The 16268-nt window shown below is 43.3% G+C and overlaps 2 protein-coding genes across 5 annotated transcripts; one reads left to right on the top strand and one right to left on the bottom strand.

Annotated features, from left to right (window-relative positions):
* Positions 1 to 2919: 2919 nt before the first annotated feature.
* SURF6 (surfeit 6) lies at positions 2920 to 8414 on the bottom strand. 3 transcript variants are annotated; one of them, XM_080990659.1, is made up of 5 exons: positions 8298 to 8414; positions 7169 to 7498; positions 6183 to 6428; positions 5906 to 5994; positions 2920 to 3665 (listed from the first exon to the last, which is right to left on the bottom strand). In XM_080990659.1, the coding sequence occupies exons 2-5, from the start codon at positions 7260 to 7262 to the stop codon at positions 3000 to 3002; spliced, it is 1095 nt and encodes a 364-aa protein (XP_080846785.1). In that variant the 5' UTR covers positions 7263 to 7498; positions 8298 to 8414; the 3' UTR covers positions 2920 to 2999. The 3 variants fall into 3 exon arrangements, with proteins under 3 accessions (XP_080846785.1, XP_080846786.1, XP_080846787.1); XM_080990660.1 differs by having other exon boundaries at positions 7169 to 7501; positions 8298 to 8409; XM_080990661.1 differs by having other exon boundaries at positions 8227 to 8298.
* On the top strand, positions 8403 to 16058 carry MED22 (mediator complex subunit 22). Of its 2 annotated transcripts, none has more exons than XM_080990678.1 (5): positions 8403 to 8534; positions 10768 to 10915; positions 11732 to 11812; positions 13119 to 13327; positions 15477 to 16058. In XM_080990678.1, the coding sequence occupies exons 2-5, from the start codon at positions 10793 to 10795 to the stop codon at positions 15667 to 15669; spliced, it is 606 nt and encodes a 201-aa protein (XP_080846804.1). In that variant the 5' UTR covers positions 8403 to 8534; positions 10768 to 10792; the 3' UTR covers positions 15670 to 16058. The 2 variants fall into 2 exon arrangements, with proteins under 2 accessions (XP_080846804.1, XP_080846803.1); XM_080990677.1 differs by having other exon boundaries at positions 15471 to 16058.
* The last annotated feature ends 210 nt before the right edge of the window (positions 16059 to 16268 follow it).

The following is a 16268-nucleotide window of genomic DNA, read 5'->3' as shown; positions in this document are numbered from 1 at the left end:
TAGAATAACGTCAAGATGCTTCTGCATTTTGAATCCTGCTTTTCAATGCAAGATGCCCTGCATTGAAGGTTACCACCATTCCATTTTTTTTAGGGGGGGGGCGAGATTGTAAAAACGTGGTTTTTAAAAAGTTGGGAAGTAGCAAAAACCACCACGCACCAGCCACGGAGCTGTCTGGCAGATTTCATTAGTATACACGTGTTTTTGTCAGGACACAGGTGTGCATCCACAGTTTATGGAGGGGATTTGCTTGGGTAACTGGGGAGAAATTGTTTTGCATTCCCTTATGAGATCACAGGCTCCACCTGGTGGCAAAATCAAAACTCCATTTTCAGAGGCAGTCTATCCACACCAGGGGCTGAGGACAAGCAACAGGAGATGGGTACTTCTTTAATGCCTTGATTGTGAACTTAACAGATGCAGTAATAAAAGCTTCTTGTCCAATCAAGGGGGATTTTTGATAAGAATGGAAGCCTTGCTGGATCAGACCAACTGGGGCCAAAAACTGGTGCCAGAACATAGCCATGGTGGCTAAGAGTCACTGATAGCCTTATCCTCCATGAATTTATCCGTCCTTTCAAAACCATCCAAGGTGGTGGTCCTCACCAGCCCTGAATTCTCCAGTGTTATAAGAATTCTAAGGTCCCAAATATAAAATAAACGTTCATAAATGTACAAGGGAAACTGTTATGAGAAAAAACTGCTCCTTTTCCCTTATGGGGTACCCAAGAGCCCATATAGAATCCTTTTGTAGGTTCTCTGTCAGTAGGAGAAAATAACAGAGACCAACCAGAGAATTTTGAGAAGCAAACCAGCTAGTAAGCCTGATCTTTATTAAAGCTGTTGCAACAGGATGCTCCCCCCCACAGGAGGGGGGGAGGGAACCCTAGCAATACACCCAAGCCATTATATAGACATTTTAAATTGCCCATCCTGGAGTCCAAGACCACCCCTGGAAACATACATACATCACAGAAGGGGTGTAGCCCAAGACCACCCCCCTTAATACACCAGAGAAGGGGTGGAAATCTGGGTGTGTTGTTTCTTCCTGTCTGCCAGGTTACCTGACTGGATTACCTGGGCATCCAGGCCACTCTTTCATTATGCTAACTACTGAATTCCTGAATACAGATCACAGGCTTGCATCCTATTTATATTTTAAATGTGCACTTAGTTGAAGGATATATTCAGATATCTGAAGAAGTGTGCATGCACACGAAAGCTTATATCCAGAACAAACTTAGTTGGTCTCTAAGGTGCTACTGGACAATCCCGCCCCCACGACTGCGTCAGACCAACACAGCTACCTACCTGAACCTGTTGCAACAGTTTAATAAAGATCAGGCTTACTAGATGCTTTGCTTCTCAATACTCTCTGATTGGCCTGTTATTTTCTCCTACAGATAGGGAACCCACTTAAGGACTCTATATGGGCGCTTGGAGCAATTTTTTCCCTATAACACCAGCATTCAGCTTCATGTCCATGACTTCTAGTGTTATGAGATTGAGAAATATTCTCTGCCCACTTTTTTTACCTCCATGCACAATTTTATGTACTTCAGTAACGTCTCCTCTTACTCACTTTTTCTCTTGACTAAGAAGTCCCAAACACTGCAACCTTTCCTCATAGGGGAGCTGCTCCATCCCCTATAAAAGGGGTTTTTTATTTATAAAAGGGTTTACCCCAACCTTTAAGTAATAGACACTTAAATCAGTGTTTGTCAATTGAGAGTAAAAGACACTCATTCAGCTTTATGTTTTCCTTTCATAATTCCTTTCCACCTAATTTGGATTAAGGCAAATTTCAAATATATAACTATTTAAATAAAAAATAGTTATCTCCTACACTACATAGGCTAAATACTATAAACTCATCAGATATATGTTGGAGATACCACACCTCCCAAGTTGAGCTTATGCCCACTTTTGGGGTCTGTTCTAAAATAAGCCACTTTTGGAACATTATTTTGGTTACTGTATTTAACAGATTAACATCTAACTACAGATGAAAAAATAAATCTTATACATTACTGAAAAGTTGAAATGAAAATGAAATAAAAACCAGAGGATTTGCAAACAGTATTAAACTTACTAACTGAAGTTATGTGTATTGCCTCATACCTGAAAACTCTGGAACCACCACAAAAAGGACTGCACAAACTTATTTCACAAAAAGCTATTATAAATCTCAAATTGACTGGAAAAGTGGTACTGTTTATTAACTTCTGGAATTAGTATTTTCAAGATAACATTCAACTTTTGTGCATCTCTGCAAACAGCTGTAAATATTTATTCTTCTGGAAATTATATGTAAACTAATACATAGTATTTTTATGTTGCGCTAATGTAAAGTAATTAAAAATAATCTCTTCTTTTAATTTATCCAATTATTGTTATGATATTAAATTCATTTGTTTCCTTCCTGAGCTCCTGTTGATGAGATTTTGTGAAATTTCTTCACAAAAAAATACATTTGTAAGCCTTAGGGCTGTGTTCCCTTCTGGGAAATTTTCAAGGGGCTGCATGCCAGTTGATGGGCAGGGCAAAAGCAAAAATGGAGGGGAGCAATGAATACACATTTTACCCAAGGGGGGGGGGGAAGGCATAGCACAGTTAAAGGTAGAAAATATTCAAGGAGGGTATTAAGCTGTGCCAGGGGGTCTGGAAGATAGGTTTTGAAGGCCACATTTAGCACCCAGACTGAAGGTTCTCTTATCCTGACTCAGGGAGAGGGATGAAAAGATCCACTTGATCAACTGGCATAGCTCAGGGTTTTATGACCACAGAAACAGTCTTGTGGAAATATATCTCTTTTGCATCTCAAGTGTAGGAGCTCCCTCTTCTTGGTCTAGCTGCACAGCCTGATGATTCCAAGTCATCTCACAAGCAAGGAGATTTAGATATAAAAAATTTCAGATGTTCCACTACAAAATAGCTTTTATTAATGAGCCCTGTGAGCACCTGCCTTGGAGTGGGTTCCAATGGTCCACTAGCCTGATTCATTTAATTTTAGCTTTGCCCAGGTCCTCGGGCAGGATGCGACCCTTTTTGCGAGCCTTGGCTTTCTTCTTCTCCACCTTGGCCATCTTTTTCTTCTGGAGGTTCTTGCGGCGCTTGTCTTGCCGCTGCTGCATTTTGTTCACTACGTTTTCAGTCCGCTTCTCCCACTGCCTCTGGCGCTGGGCCTTGCGCTTCTCCTTCCGCTTCAGGGCCGCCTTCAGCCGGTCCTCGTCATCGCGGATTTTGACCCCTTCTGCCTTGTACAGGACATTTGTCCACTTCATCTTCACCTCCAGCTCCTTGGCTTTCCCCTCATCCTTGTCTTTCAGATCTTCCAGCTTACTCTTCCGAGATTCCAATCTGCTCAGGAGTTGCTTGTAATTCTTCCCTGTCAGTGGAGTAATGTTGCCTTTCAGCGCCTTCCTCTTTTCCGCCTTGCTAAGCCCTTCCTCATGGACTTCAACCTTATTGAAGACGATCTCAACCTTGGTGTCATTCTTTGGGGCCTGGGGCTCTGAAATGGCTGCTGAAGCCTCCTCTGCCTCCTTCTTCTCCATTTTTTCTTTCATCCTCAACTCTTTTCTACGGCGTTTCTTTCTCTCCTTCTCGTATTTCCTTCGTTGCCTCTTCTCCAACACTGCTGGGGACAACTCTTTGCTGTTTCCCTGTTAAGAACAGCAAGTTGAGAAGAAAGAGAAATCGTTCAAAAGAGCAAAGTGAATTTTTTAAGCTAAAAAGACAGTGCCTAGAAAAAGCACTAACATATATAACATTGTAAATCTGGTCACTGTATTATCTTTACATTTAAAAGCAGGAAAGCTGGCAAGGATTATTTCCTTCAAGAGAATTTCCGCTGGAAGACTAACAATGTTACTGGATGCCACAATCAGAATATTAGGCGGGGGGGGGGGGGGGGGACGACGACAAAATACTTTTATGCATGATTTAGAAATCACTATTGACCCCCAAAATGAAACTGCTTCAATCTGTCCAACTTATTCCTACAGAACAAACATAAAATCCATCTTAATAGCAGGAGGATGCACAGACTCAAGACCCTGATACCTTGTGGACTTAATCTGGAAAACAAAATTTAGGCTACAATTCTGAACCCACTTACCCAAGAGTAGGCCCCACTGAACTCAGTGGGACATACTCTGAAGACAGTATTATAGAACCGCTTTGCTAATTTCTATGTAGCTAATAATAATAATAGTAATAATAATAATAATAATAATAATAGTAATTTTTAAAGGGATAATTTGTATATATCACATCTCTTAATTTTTTTCCATCGTGAGTACTCTTAGAATTGTCACTATTTATAGTGCTGGGATCTATCTCAGTTTCAACACACACACACACACACAGAGTATCTATATACAGTGGTACCTCTGAATGTGAACAGGATCTGTTCTGGAGCCCTGTTCACATCGTGAAGTGAACGCAACCCCCGTCTGCGTGTGCACCGTTTCTGCGCATGATGTCATTTTGAGTGTCTGTGCATGCGGTGAAACCCAGAAGTAATGCATTGTGTTACTTCCGGGTCGTCACAGAGCACAACCCGAAAATGCTCAACCCGAAGCTACTTCAACCTGAGGTATGACTGTATTACACATGTTTACAGAAAAAACCTAAATACTGCAAAAGTTATTGGAACTGTGGGATAACTAGCCTCATATAATCAATGTGCTTAGCTCACTTTGGGAGAGACTGGATAATCAAGGCTTTGTTCTCTCCCAGTTTACCTGAGCAGCTCAGGTGTAAGAGGATGTGGTGGTTGCTCAGCTTTCACAAGTCACTCTTCAGTTCCTATACCAATGATTTAGGAACTTGCACCATTGTAATTAAGCCACATTTTACTGCCTGTGCAGCTTTTTCTGAATGCTGTATTGAAAAGCACATGAATCTGACATTTGGAGAGCTTGTAAATAAACTTTTTAATTTGCCAAATGTGTTCTTTTTCTAAGCTACTGAAAGAGGGAAACTTTGGAACTCATTTTAAGTGGCATATTTTAAAAGTCTAAAAACCCTTATTTCCATACTTTACTTTGTTGTGTATTTTGCTATTTCAAATCTCTGCTGGTGTTCTCTTGCCAAAGAGCACTTGCCCCAAACTTGGATCATGGTATCTAGGAATTCTCATTTTTATATACCCTTTTTCTCTCTCCTTGAACCAACAGAAAGGTTCTTCATTTGCTTACTTAGGCTCATGCTTATCCTTAGGATCACTGCCTATCTTTGTCATGGGGAGGGGTAAGACGCATAGGACACTGGAAGCTTAGAATGCATTGCTATAAGCTTATATTTTCAGCCATGTGATCTACAAACTTGCTTTTTAGAGTGAAAACAGTAAAGCTAAGATTATTAAAAAGCTGATTTTTTTCACCCAAATATTTCTCACCCATGCTATGTCGGAACAGAATCACAAAGTACAAACAGGCCTGACTGAAGAGTGTGTTACATTTATACACTCAACTGTAGCCCTTCAGATGTTTCTAACCATCCCTGACCACTGGCAATGGTGGCTAGGGCTGATGGAAGCTGGCTGTTCAACATCTGGAGAGCCATAGGTCCCCCACCCCTATTATACATCAACCACCCCCCATCACATCCTCCAAAATCTGGCCTCCAAAGATGGGTGAACTGTTTTAGTTCAAATCAAGGTACAGCAGAAGCCAGTATGATATCAACTCGAACCAGAATACTAGAGGCATAGGAATATTTCCACCACACATCTAACAGTGCAATTCTGTGGGTGTTTAATCAGGAGCAAGTTCCACTGCCCTAAACAAGGCTTGCTCCCAAATTAAGCTGGCTTATGCCTACAGCCTAAAATTGGCTTTGGATTCTCCAGGCTTTCTCCACATCTTGACAACATTTTAAAGGAGGGTGCTGATCTTACCTGGCCAGAGATTTCTTGGATCTTCTCATGCAGTCTCTGCCGCAAGAGATTCATGGCTGAAAATGAGCCGGCTGTGCTCTTGTCACCACCTGTAAGGGAAAACAGGAGAAAGAATGTGACCTGTGTCTCAACCCAAATTTCTGCTAAACTCAACTCAGCTAAACTCAGTGGCCTGGTTCACACATAATGCTAAAATATGGGTTACTAAACCATTGCTTAGAGTTATGTGAGAACCCAGCCCAGTAGCTTAACTGACCGGCTGTAGAAACACTCTCACCTGCAACATCGTTTTGGCTTCTGTCCCCTTTCCCCCCAGTAGTCTGAGATCCACTGGAACTGGGTGCAGCATGGATAACTGGGCCAGATTTCTTAATATTGGCATTTGTTGGCTTGGCTGGTGATGCTTGGCTGCCCCCAGGTGCTGTCTGCTTGCCCAGAGAGGTGCCCACTATCTTGCCTTGCTTCTTCTGTTTCTTCTTCCTCTTCTTCTTTGGCTGGGTGCTATCGTCTCCCAGTCCAGTTCCTGGGAATGTTTGAAGGCAGAGACACAAGACTTCATTAAACAAAGAGAGGAAAATATTTTGCAATCTGGTTGATAAGATGCTGTGCAAACATTTCTGCAAGGAATACAGTCATACCTCGGGTTTCAGCCGCTTCAGGTTGTGTTTTTTCAGGTTACGCACCGCCGAAATCCGGAAGTACCGGAATGGGTTACTTCCGGGTTTTGGCAGTCGCACATGCGCAGAAACGCCAAATCGCAACACATGTGTGCGCAGACGCGCCACTGCAGGTTGTGAACGTGCATCCCGCACAGATCACATTCACAACCTGAGCACTGTAAATGCCTAAGAACATACATATTAGAAGCCCCTCCAGATGTTACTGGACTCCAACTCCCATCAACCTTAGCCAGTATGGCTGATCAGGAACGATGGGAGTTGTAGTCCAGCAACTTCTGGAGGTCTGCAGGAAGCACCAAGACAAGACAACTGAATTTTTCCAAGTTGCATTTTCAAAACACACTACTGTCATTCCATTGTGGCATCAGGACCCTTTCCTGAGCAGATTATAATCTAAAATGAGCTGTGGTTAAAATGAGGATAAACATTAAGTACTACCACTCTGAGGTACCACTTTTCATCACAAGCAGTATATAAATACTGTGAAATAAATAAATAAAAATAATTACAATAACCAAGGAGGCTGCACTACTACAAAAAACCCTGATCTAGAGAAGTAAATGACAGCATCAGATAATTGTACCAAATTTCCTTTTTCGTGGCTCGGGGGCTTCCTGGGTGCAAATTTTCTTGGCCAATTTCTGCAGGTAAGAGTCTTTGTTGACTAAACTGGCCATTGTGGGATCAAAGTCTCGTGAAGGTAAAAGATAAAAGTAAATAAACCAAAAATTAAAATAAAATCGTAAGATGGTCTCGCAGGGGGAATGTTGCTTCTAAGTCAAAGATGTCTTGTTCATTCCGATCATCCTCCCTTCGAAACTTCTACCCAGAATGCCTTGTGAGGCTGCTTCTGCTACGTCGAACCAAAGTGGACAAAACTCATGGGGCCACGTTTGCATACTCGCTTTTCATCCTGCTTAACGACAGAGAGAAATTATTCAATGACATGAGTAAACTGAAGGAGACTCATGGATTGATATTTACAAGTCAAGAAAATAAAAATCCACAGAAAGCCATCTCAACACATGTACAGGCATTTGAGGGGGAAAGTGGACATCTGTTGGCTTGTAAAGCTATTGTATACACAGTTACAGATTGTACACTCCTTAATATCACATGTGAATGGTTGTTAAAGAGCAGACCTAATTTGTACAGATGGGTACCCCAAATTGTACATCTGTTTAACAGAACGGGTGAACAGCCCCCACGTGTCACATCAGCCAGCTAAATTTTACTTTCCAGCAAACACGTGTGCAGGGTTACACAATAAAGAGAGCTGTTTCTACGCACGCACAAGCGTTTGCGTGTAGAGTGTACTGATCAACTACTGTGTACACAGTTTCCCAAACTGAAAATATGAATAGCTGTAGGAGCGTGCAGCTAAACAACTTATGTACAGAGGTTGTACGCTCGTCTAACGCCACGTGCGAACCAACACATGCTGGCCGCTCAAGGGAAGGAGAGATAATCTCATATGTAGGCGCAAGGCAAACCACTCCAGATCTCCCATCCTGTGTAGGGCTGGCCAGTGAGCAGTTGGCGGAGATCCACCCCCTTAAGACTTTTTAGGGGTTGGCACGCGTTCCCCTAAACCGGGATCGCAGGGCGTGCAAAGAAGGCGCTGCAACCCGTGTGGTTCACCTCAACGCGTGCGTTTCTCTTGCAGGAATCGCAAAAGCGCACTACGCGTGGGTCGTGAGCTGGTCACTTACCTGGGCTGGAGAGGAAGGCGGAACTAGCCCACGGCCCTTTGTGACCGGCTCGGCGCTCTATTGATAGACCCTGTGAGGAGGAGGCGAAGGATTATGGGATGTTGGGGGAGCTTCGGAAGGAGGCGGAGGAAACGTTTTCCCCGCCCCATGGGCTGGACGTAGCCAGTGAAAGAGGAACCGTTCGCAAGAGAAAAAGGAAAAATGGCCGCCTGTCTACAAGAGGATTACATGTATTGAGTAAGATACTGAGATACTAACATTTATTTGTTAGATAATCGATCTATTTATTTAGACTTCTTTTGTGACTACAGAGCAGGAGAGCGATGCACCGGACTTCTCTCACTTTTCAAATGCATGCTTGTGCTTTCAGTGACTTACTACCACTCCGGCGGGAGAAAGGCTGAAACTTTTCTGAATTGGCGCGCGGAGTAATGCACCACGAATGCGGGAATGCGGGTGGAAGGCTTCTTAAACAGGGGGTGGTGCACCCCTTAGTCTCGTTTGTTGAGCGCTGGGCGAGTTCAGATCAGCCTTTCTCAGTCTTGCTGGCTTCTAAGGTTTTGGGATTTATGATTCCCATCATAGCAAGTCAGAAAGCTGGTCCATCTAGCTTGGTGTGACCCACACCGACTGGCAGTGGCTCTCCAGGGTTCCACTCTCCACGAAATGACGAGGACCTTCTTCAGAAATAAGATTCCAGATCTAAAAGGAATGGTTTGAGTAAGATGCTGTCATGTACTGAGTCGGACCATTACTCCATCTAGCTCAGTGTTCCCAGGTTGGGTGAGCTATAGTCCTTTCTTCGAAAAAATAATATAGCAGTCCAGTATTTGTGGCTCTAAATAAATAGGAAGCTACCTTATGCTAAGGTAGTTGGGACTGATGTGAGTTGTAGACTTAAACTTCTGGAGGGCACCAAGTTGGTTAAGGCTAATGAAGCAAAATGGGCTGGAATGTGACCAGTGGATATGTATTTTGTAATGCGTGCATTTTGAGGTGGGTCATGGAGATGTGCAGTTGATGGAGAAACTGTTGGGATCTGTTGCAAATTGAGTTGTTGTTGTTTTTTTCCCCAGAAGTAATGACATCCTTCTGGGCCATCTAGAGCAGGGGGCACTGTTATACAGGGCTCCTTCCTCCTGGGCTGTGTCCAGAAAATGGTGTTGGGGGATGAATGTTCAGACCCCTGGGCTCTCACTTGTGGTGTACCTCAGGGCTCTGTCCTCTCTCCCAAGCTTTTCTACATCTATATGAAATAGCTAGGAGAGATCATCAGGAGGTTTTGGCTGGGTGTTCACCAGTATGCAGATGATACCCAGCTCTACCTCTCCTTTAAATCGGAACCAGTGAAGGCAGTGAGGGTCCTGTGTGAGTGTCTGGAGGGTGGATGGAGGTTAATGGATTGCGGTTGAATCCCCGCAAGACAGAAGTACTGTTCTTGGGGGGGCAGGGGACACGTGGGTGTAGGGGACCCCCTCCCTTGAATGGGGTAACTGTGCCCCTGAAGGACCAGGTGCGCAGCCTGGGAGTCATTTTGGACTCACAGCTGTCTATGGAGGCACAGGTCAGTTCTGTGTCCAGGACTGCTGTCTACCAGCTCCATCTGGTATGCCGGTGGAGACCCTACCTGTTTGCAGATTGTCTCACTAGAGTGGTCCATGCTCTGGTTATCTCCCGCATGGACTACTGCAATGCGCTCTACATGGGACTACCTTTGAAGATGACTCAGAAACTATAACTAATCCAGAATGTGGCTGCTAGACAGGTGACTAGGAGCAGCCGCCAGGACCATATAACACTGGTCTTAAAGAATTTACATTGGCTCCCAGTACATTTCAAAGCACAATTTAAAGCGTTGATACTGACCTTTAAAGTCCTAAACAGCTTTGGCCCTGTATACCTGAAGGAGTGTCTGCACTACCATCTTTCAGCCCGGACACTGAGATCAAGCACTGAGGGCCTTTGGGTGGTTCCCTCACTGTGAGAAGTGAAGTTACAGGGAACCAGGCAGAGAGCCTTCTCAACAGTGGTGCCCACCTTGTGGAGTGCCCTCCCTTCATATGTCAAGGAAATAAACAACTATCTAACTTTTAGAAGACATCTAAAGGCAGTCCTGTTTAGGGAAGTTTTTACTATCTGATACTTTATCATTTTACTATTCTGTTGGGAGGCTCCTAGAGTGGCTGGGGCAACCCAGTCAGACGGGCGGCATCCAAATAAAAAATATATTATTATTATGTCAACCATAGTTTATTTATTACTCTGTGAAGGAGGGCTGTTTCCCAAACTGTTTTGTACCAATTGTCTACTGTGCTAGAAAGCTCTTTCCAGTGTCTGGTTATGTTGCAACTCACTACTTGTAATGAATGGCTTATTCATTCAAGACTGTTGTCTTGAAATATATGTAATAAAGCTTTGACTTTCAATTGTTGTTTAGTTGTAACTCTTTCTGACCTTTCTTGGTGAGCAGCTAAGATTCTCTCCTTGGCACCACAATGCCGCAGCAGCGCGCGCTCCCTCAGAGCAAGGAAACCCTCCTTCAGTCTTACAACAAGAGGCTGAAAGATGACATCAAGTCTATCATGGATAACTTCACAGAAATAGTCAAAACTGCAAAGGTACGAGAAGATTACTTGTGGGTGGGGGGCGGGACCTCATGTCATGGGTATTCTTTCTTCCATCCAAACTCAAAGTTTTTGCTCACCTAATTGGAACATAAAAATATTACCTCATCATTGCTTTAAGTCAAAGCTGGGGGAAATTCTCACATTCGATTTAAAGCCCCATGATATGACATTAAACAGTCATAACTTCCCCCAAATAATTCTGGGAGCTGTAGATTGTTAAGGGTGTCAAAGGTTGTTAGGAGATATTTAGTCCCCTCCCAGACCTTACACTTCCCAGAGCTCCCTGTAAAGAGGGGTTGATTGTTGAACCACTCTGAGAATTGTTGCACAGTGAGGTGAATAGGGGGTCTCCTAAAAGCTGTCAGTGCCCTTAAGAAACTACAGTTCCCAAAATCCTTTGGGGGAAGCCATGACTGTGTAAAGTAGTTTAATACTGCTTCAAATTTATAGAATAGAAGGGAGGCCTAAATGAATAAATGTTCCTATAAGAAGGATTGAATGAGAAGCCTCCATTTTACTAGTTGGGGGTGTTGCTTCTTCTATGGTGGAGTTGGGGAACCAGTGGCTCCTCCTGATGATTTTGGACTCCATCTCCCATCAGCATGGTCAGCAGTCAGGGATGATGGGAGATGGAGTCCAGTAGCATCTGTTCCCCATGCCTGCTTTTGCTCAAGTGTTCGGAACCTCTGGCAGAGGGAATGAAATAAAATCTCATGGAGGATAGTGAGAGGGCTGTTTATCTCTGCAGAACAGTGAAAGAAAGATGTTGAACCCAGTGTAAAACTTTATTTCTAACATTTGCTGTAGATTGAGGAAGAAACCCAAGTTTCTCGGGCAACCCAAGGCGAGCAGGACAACTACGAGATGCAAGTCAGAGCTGCAAATATTGTGAGTAAAAAACATCCAATAGGAGCATTTGTTGGGTGGGTTCTAGGGTGCGTTCAGATACCTGAGAGGCTGCCTTCTTCCCTACAGACCCTCTCAGGTATTGAGATCAGCAGAGGGGCTTTTTTGATTGTTCTGCCACCCTCAGAAGTTGTGGGTGCTGATAGCTTAGGACAGCTCATTCCCTGGGGCAGCTCTTCGATTGTGGAATTCCCTCCTCACAGAAGTGTGTCTTCTTGTTTTTGTTGAGATGTGTGTGTTTTAGGATCCACCCAATTCCTTTGAATGTGATTTGTTTTTAACTGTTCAGTATAAAAAAAATGTTTTAATATGCCTTGGGACCTGCTGGTGAAGGGTGAGCAATAAATTGTTGTTGTTGTTGTTATACATTCAGCGTAATTTGGGGCTGTATGTCAAGATTGGATTACTGAAATGTGCTGCATATGGGCTTCCCTTGTGCTCATTCCAGAAGCTGCAGTTAGTGCAGAATGTTGCAGCATATAACACCCAAGCTAAGAGACCTGCAAGGGTTGCTCATTTGCTACTGGGCCATGTTCATGGTGTTATTATTAGTATATATAGCCTTCAACAGCTTGGGACCAGTTTACCTGCAAGATAGTCTTACCAAATACATGCCCAGTGGTCTGTTTTGATCTGTTGAGCAGGCACTGTTACAAATGCCCCGTAATACTTGTTCTGGACTTGTAAGAAATTAATATTTTAGGGTGGCAGCACTGATGCTTTGTAACTCCCTGTCCATTGACATCAGGCAGGTGCCCTCACTGTACTCCAAGGTATCTGCCAAAAACATTTTTGTTTAGGTAAGCCTGTCCAGACATGTAGAAGACAGACACATCTTAATTTGGTTTTCAGCTTGTCATTGACTTTAATTATTCATTGAATGTTTTAAATCAGGGGTCAGCAACCTTTTTCAGCCATGGGCTGGTCCACTGTCCCTCAGACCGTGTGGTGGGCCGGACTATATTTTTTGGGGGGAAATGAACGAATTCCTATGCCCCACAAATAACCCAGAGATGTATTTTAAATAAAAGCACACATTCTACTCATGTAAAAACACGCTGATTCCCAGACCGTCCGCTGGCCGTATTTAGAAGTCGATTGGGCCACATCCAGCCCACAGGTCTTAGGTTGCCTACCCCTGTTTTAAATAGTAGTGTGGTATTTTTCTTTTTTCTTATGATTTCATTGTTTTATTCTTTTTGTAAACTGCTTTGACACTTTTTCTTTTTACGATCTAGTGGTGTATAAATAGTATAAAATAAATAATTTAAATTTATTTCTCTGCTAGGTTCGGGCTGGTGAGTCTCTTATGAAGCTTGTCTCTGACCTAAAACAGTTCCTGATCCTCAATGACTTCCCTTCTGTCAACGAAGCCATCAACCAGCGGAACCAGCAGTTGCGCAGCCTTCAGGAGGAGTGCGACAAGAAGCTTATTGCCCTGCGTGATGAGATCTCGATAGACCTCTATGAGCTGGAGGAAGAATATTACTCTTCCAGGTACAAATGAAGCCATGGACGGTTGCCCTATAGTAACCACAACAATTTCCTGTTTCTGACATGGGGTGGGGGTAGGGTGGGGCGGGGTGTGTGTGAAAATAACAACTGTCCTTGTTTTAAAAAGCATCCCTAAATTCCCAGCACCCAAAGAATCCAGGCCCCAAAGCCATTTTATTGAGTACTTCATGTTTGACGTGAGATGTGGCCATTTTGGAGGGCAAGCACACCGTGTAACTAGGCCTTTCTCCACAGAGATGTGGAGGTGAGCTTCTCTCCTGCCCCCTCATCAGCATTGTGATCTTGTCACCTAAATGACTTGCAAACAGGAACAGGTATTGGATCTTGAACTGCCCAGCGTACCCTAATCACTAGTCAGTGTAAACTGCAATCCTAACCATGTCTACTCAGAAGTAAGTCCTCTTGAATTCAGTGGGGTTTGTTCCTATCTAAGTGGGATTAAACTGTTTTGAAGCTTTTTTTACAATCAAGTGGTGTATAAATTTTATGAAATTAAAAATAAATGAAGATGGCAGCTTTAGGCCACATTCATACAATACATTTAAAGCCCTATGATGCCATGCTAAACAGTTATGGATTCCGCCAAATAATTAGGGGAGCTGTAGTTTTCGAATGGTGCAGAGATTACAGGGTTACAATTAATTCCCAGAGTTCCCTGTGAAGAGGGACTGATTGTTAAGCCACTCTGGGAATTGTAGGTCTGTGAAGCGAACAAGGGCCTCCGAATACTACTTAGCACTCTTAACTACAGCTCCCAAAATTCTTCAGGAGAAGCCATGATTGTTTAAAGTGGTATCGAATGCATGGCACGAGCATGGGGTAGTCAAACAACAACATCCGAAGGGCTGCAGTTGAGAAGATATGGAACTTTTGGGTTTAGGATGCAATCATACGCACCCTTAGCTGAAAGGGACCACAATTGAATAGAGTGGGGCTTGCTTCTGAGTAAAGATACGTAGGATTGGACATAATAAGCATTTTTTCTTCTGTCTGTGATGACTGGACCATGCGTTTCCAGTTCCAGAATGTTAAGATGCATCAAAACAAAGCAATATTTTAAGGATTCTTTTGTTATGCCATTATATTATCATTATATTATTATTATTATTATTATTATTATACACACACATATATCCCATTAAAAATATTTGCTGCAAGCTTTATTGTAAATAAAACAGCAGTGTGTGTGGGGAAATATAATTGTCATTTCAGCTGATAACTGCATTATTTTTTTAAGCGAACCCACAGCTTGTTTTTGAAAACCTCCTTCCCCCTGCTTGTCTTATGCAAAGCTTGTTCCTCTCCTTCCAAAACTCTTCCACTTTATTTTCTTTTGCACCTCTTGTTTGCTTCAGAGCAGGATTTCCACAAGCAAGAAGGACCGAGATAAATGGTTACACACTTGCAGCATCTTTTTTTAAAAAAATATATGGGGGGAGTATAGTTCAGTGGCGGAGAATCTTCTTTGCATGCAGAAGGCCCCAGGTTCAGTCCCCAACATCTCTAGGCAGGGCTATCAGAGACTCCCTATTTAAAATGCTGTACACAATACTGGGATCAATGAACCAGTGTTGTGACTCGGGATGAGGTAGCTTCCTATGTTGCCGTTCAGTATCAAGAGGACAGAAGTGTTGCTTTATTTTTAGGTGAAGAACAATAGCTCAGTGGTGGCAGAGCACATCTTTTGTATGAGGATGGTTCTGGGTTCAATCCCTGGTATTTCCAGTCAGGGCTGGGAAAGACTCCCTTTCCAAAACCTTGGAGGGGATGCGGTATAACCTGAATACTAGCTGTTGTTAACAGTAAGGAGAGTGCTATTGCACTTGCTTTCTGCTTTTGGGCTTCCCATAACTAGCATCTGATTGGCCACTGTGAGAACTGGATGCTGGACTAAATGAGCCTTTGGCCTGATATTGGAGGGCTCTTACGTTCTTAACCTTAGTTGTTGCTTCTTTTTTCCCCTTTTTTTGCCATTTTCTTAACACTGTTGCCTCTGTCTTGCTTTTCTCCTTTTCTCTCCCTCCTGTATCTCTCTCTCTCTCTCTCTCTCTCTCTCTCTCTCTCTTTCCCTCTTGTGGCTTTCCGCTGTCCTTTTCTCCTTAACGGGCATCTCATTCGGGGAAAGCTACAGTCTGTGTGACACCAACGACCTCCCGCTGTGTGAAGCTTATTGGAGACAGGAGCTGACCATGTCCTCCCCAGAAGGCCTAGCCATGCCTCTGGCGGCTGCCATGATAGAGGAGAACATTCCGGCCCCTCAGGGGTCCACTCCTTCTCACCCTCACATCAACGGGCATGGAGCAGGCCCGACGGAGCACGCCTGAAAAGGGAACCTGCGATTCTCCCCAGCTTTGTTGCGTTTTGACAGTTGAACGTTCCGGTGGTTGTATCAAGACAACATTTTCCTGCCCTCCCCAGGCCTTCTTCTCTGGCAGCAGGCCTCAGCTGTATTTGCAAATCAGGAGAAGATTTGTCAGTTTAAGGATGTGTGTCGGGTGGCTGTTTAAAGGCAGAAGAGAAGTGCCAGTTGAAAAAGAGACCTTAGTTGTATATTCAACATTAGTCTTCTGATGCCAGTTCACTTGAACACTTGATTGTAACATGTTTGTGGCGTTTTTAAAAGTAGGATTTTGTGGGGGGTGTTCAATTAAAAAAAATGTATATTTCTCTAATTGTTAACAAATTGTTTGAATAAAGTCAATTTTTATACAAAGGTTTGGAAAGAGATTAAGAAAGTTTTGGAGCTGGGGGGGGGGGAAGAATGAAGCTTTCCCTAATGGGTAGAATTTCAGCCATCAAAATGAATGTATTACCTAAAATGTTTTTATTCCAGTCTGTCCTGATCGTCAACAGTTTGTGCTGCTTCAGAGATATTTCTAGATATATCTGGCGGGGGAAGAAACCAAGAATTAAGTATAAAACT

Source organism: Podarcis pityusensis (assembly GCF_964106645.2).
Source record: "Podarcis pityusensis genome assembly, chromosome: Z".
In the NCBI taxonomy this organism is placed as follows: domain Eukaryota; kingdom Metazoa; phylum Chordata; class Lepidosauria; order Squamata; family Lacertidae; genus Podarcis; species Podarcis pityusensis.
This window is presented reverse-complemented; position numbering and strand designations above follow the sequence as displayed.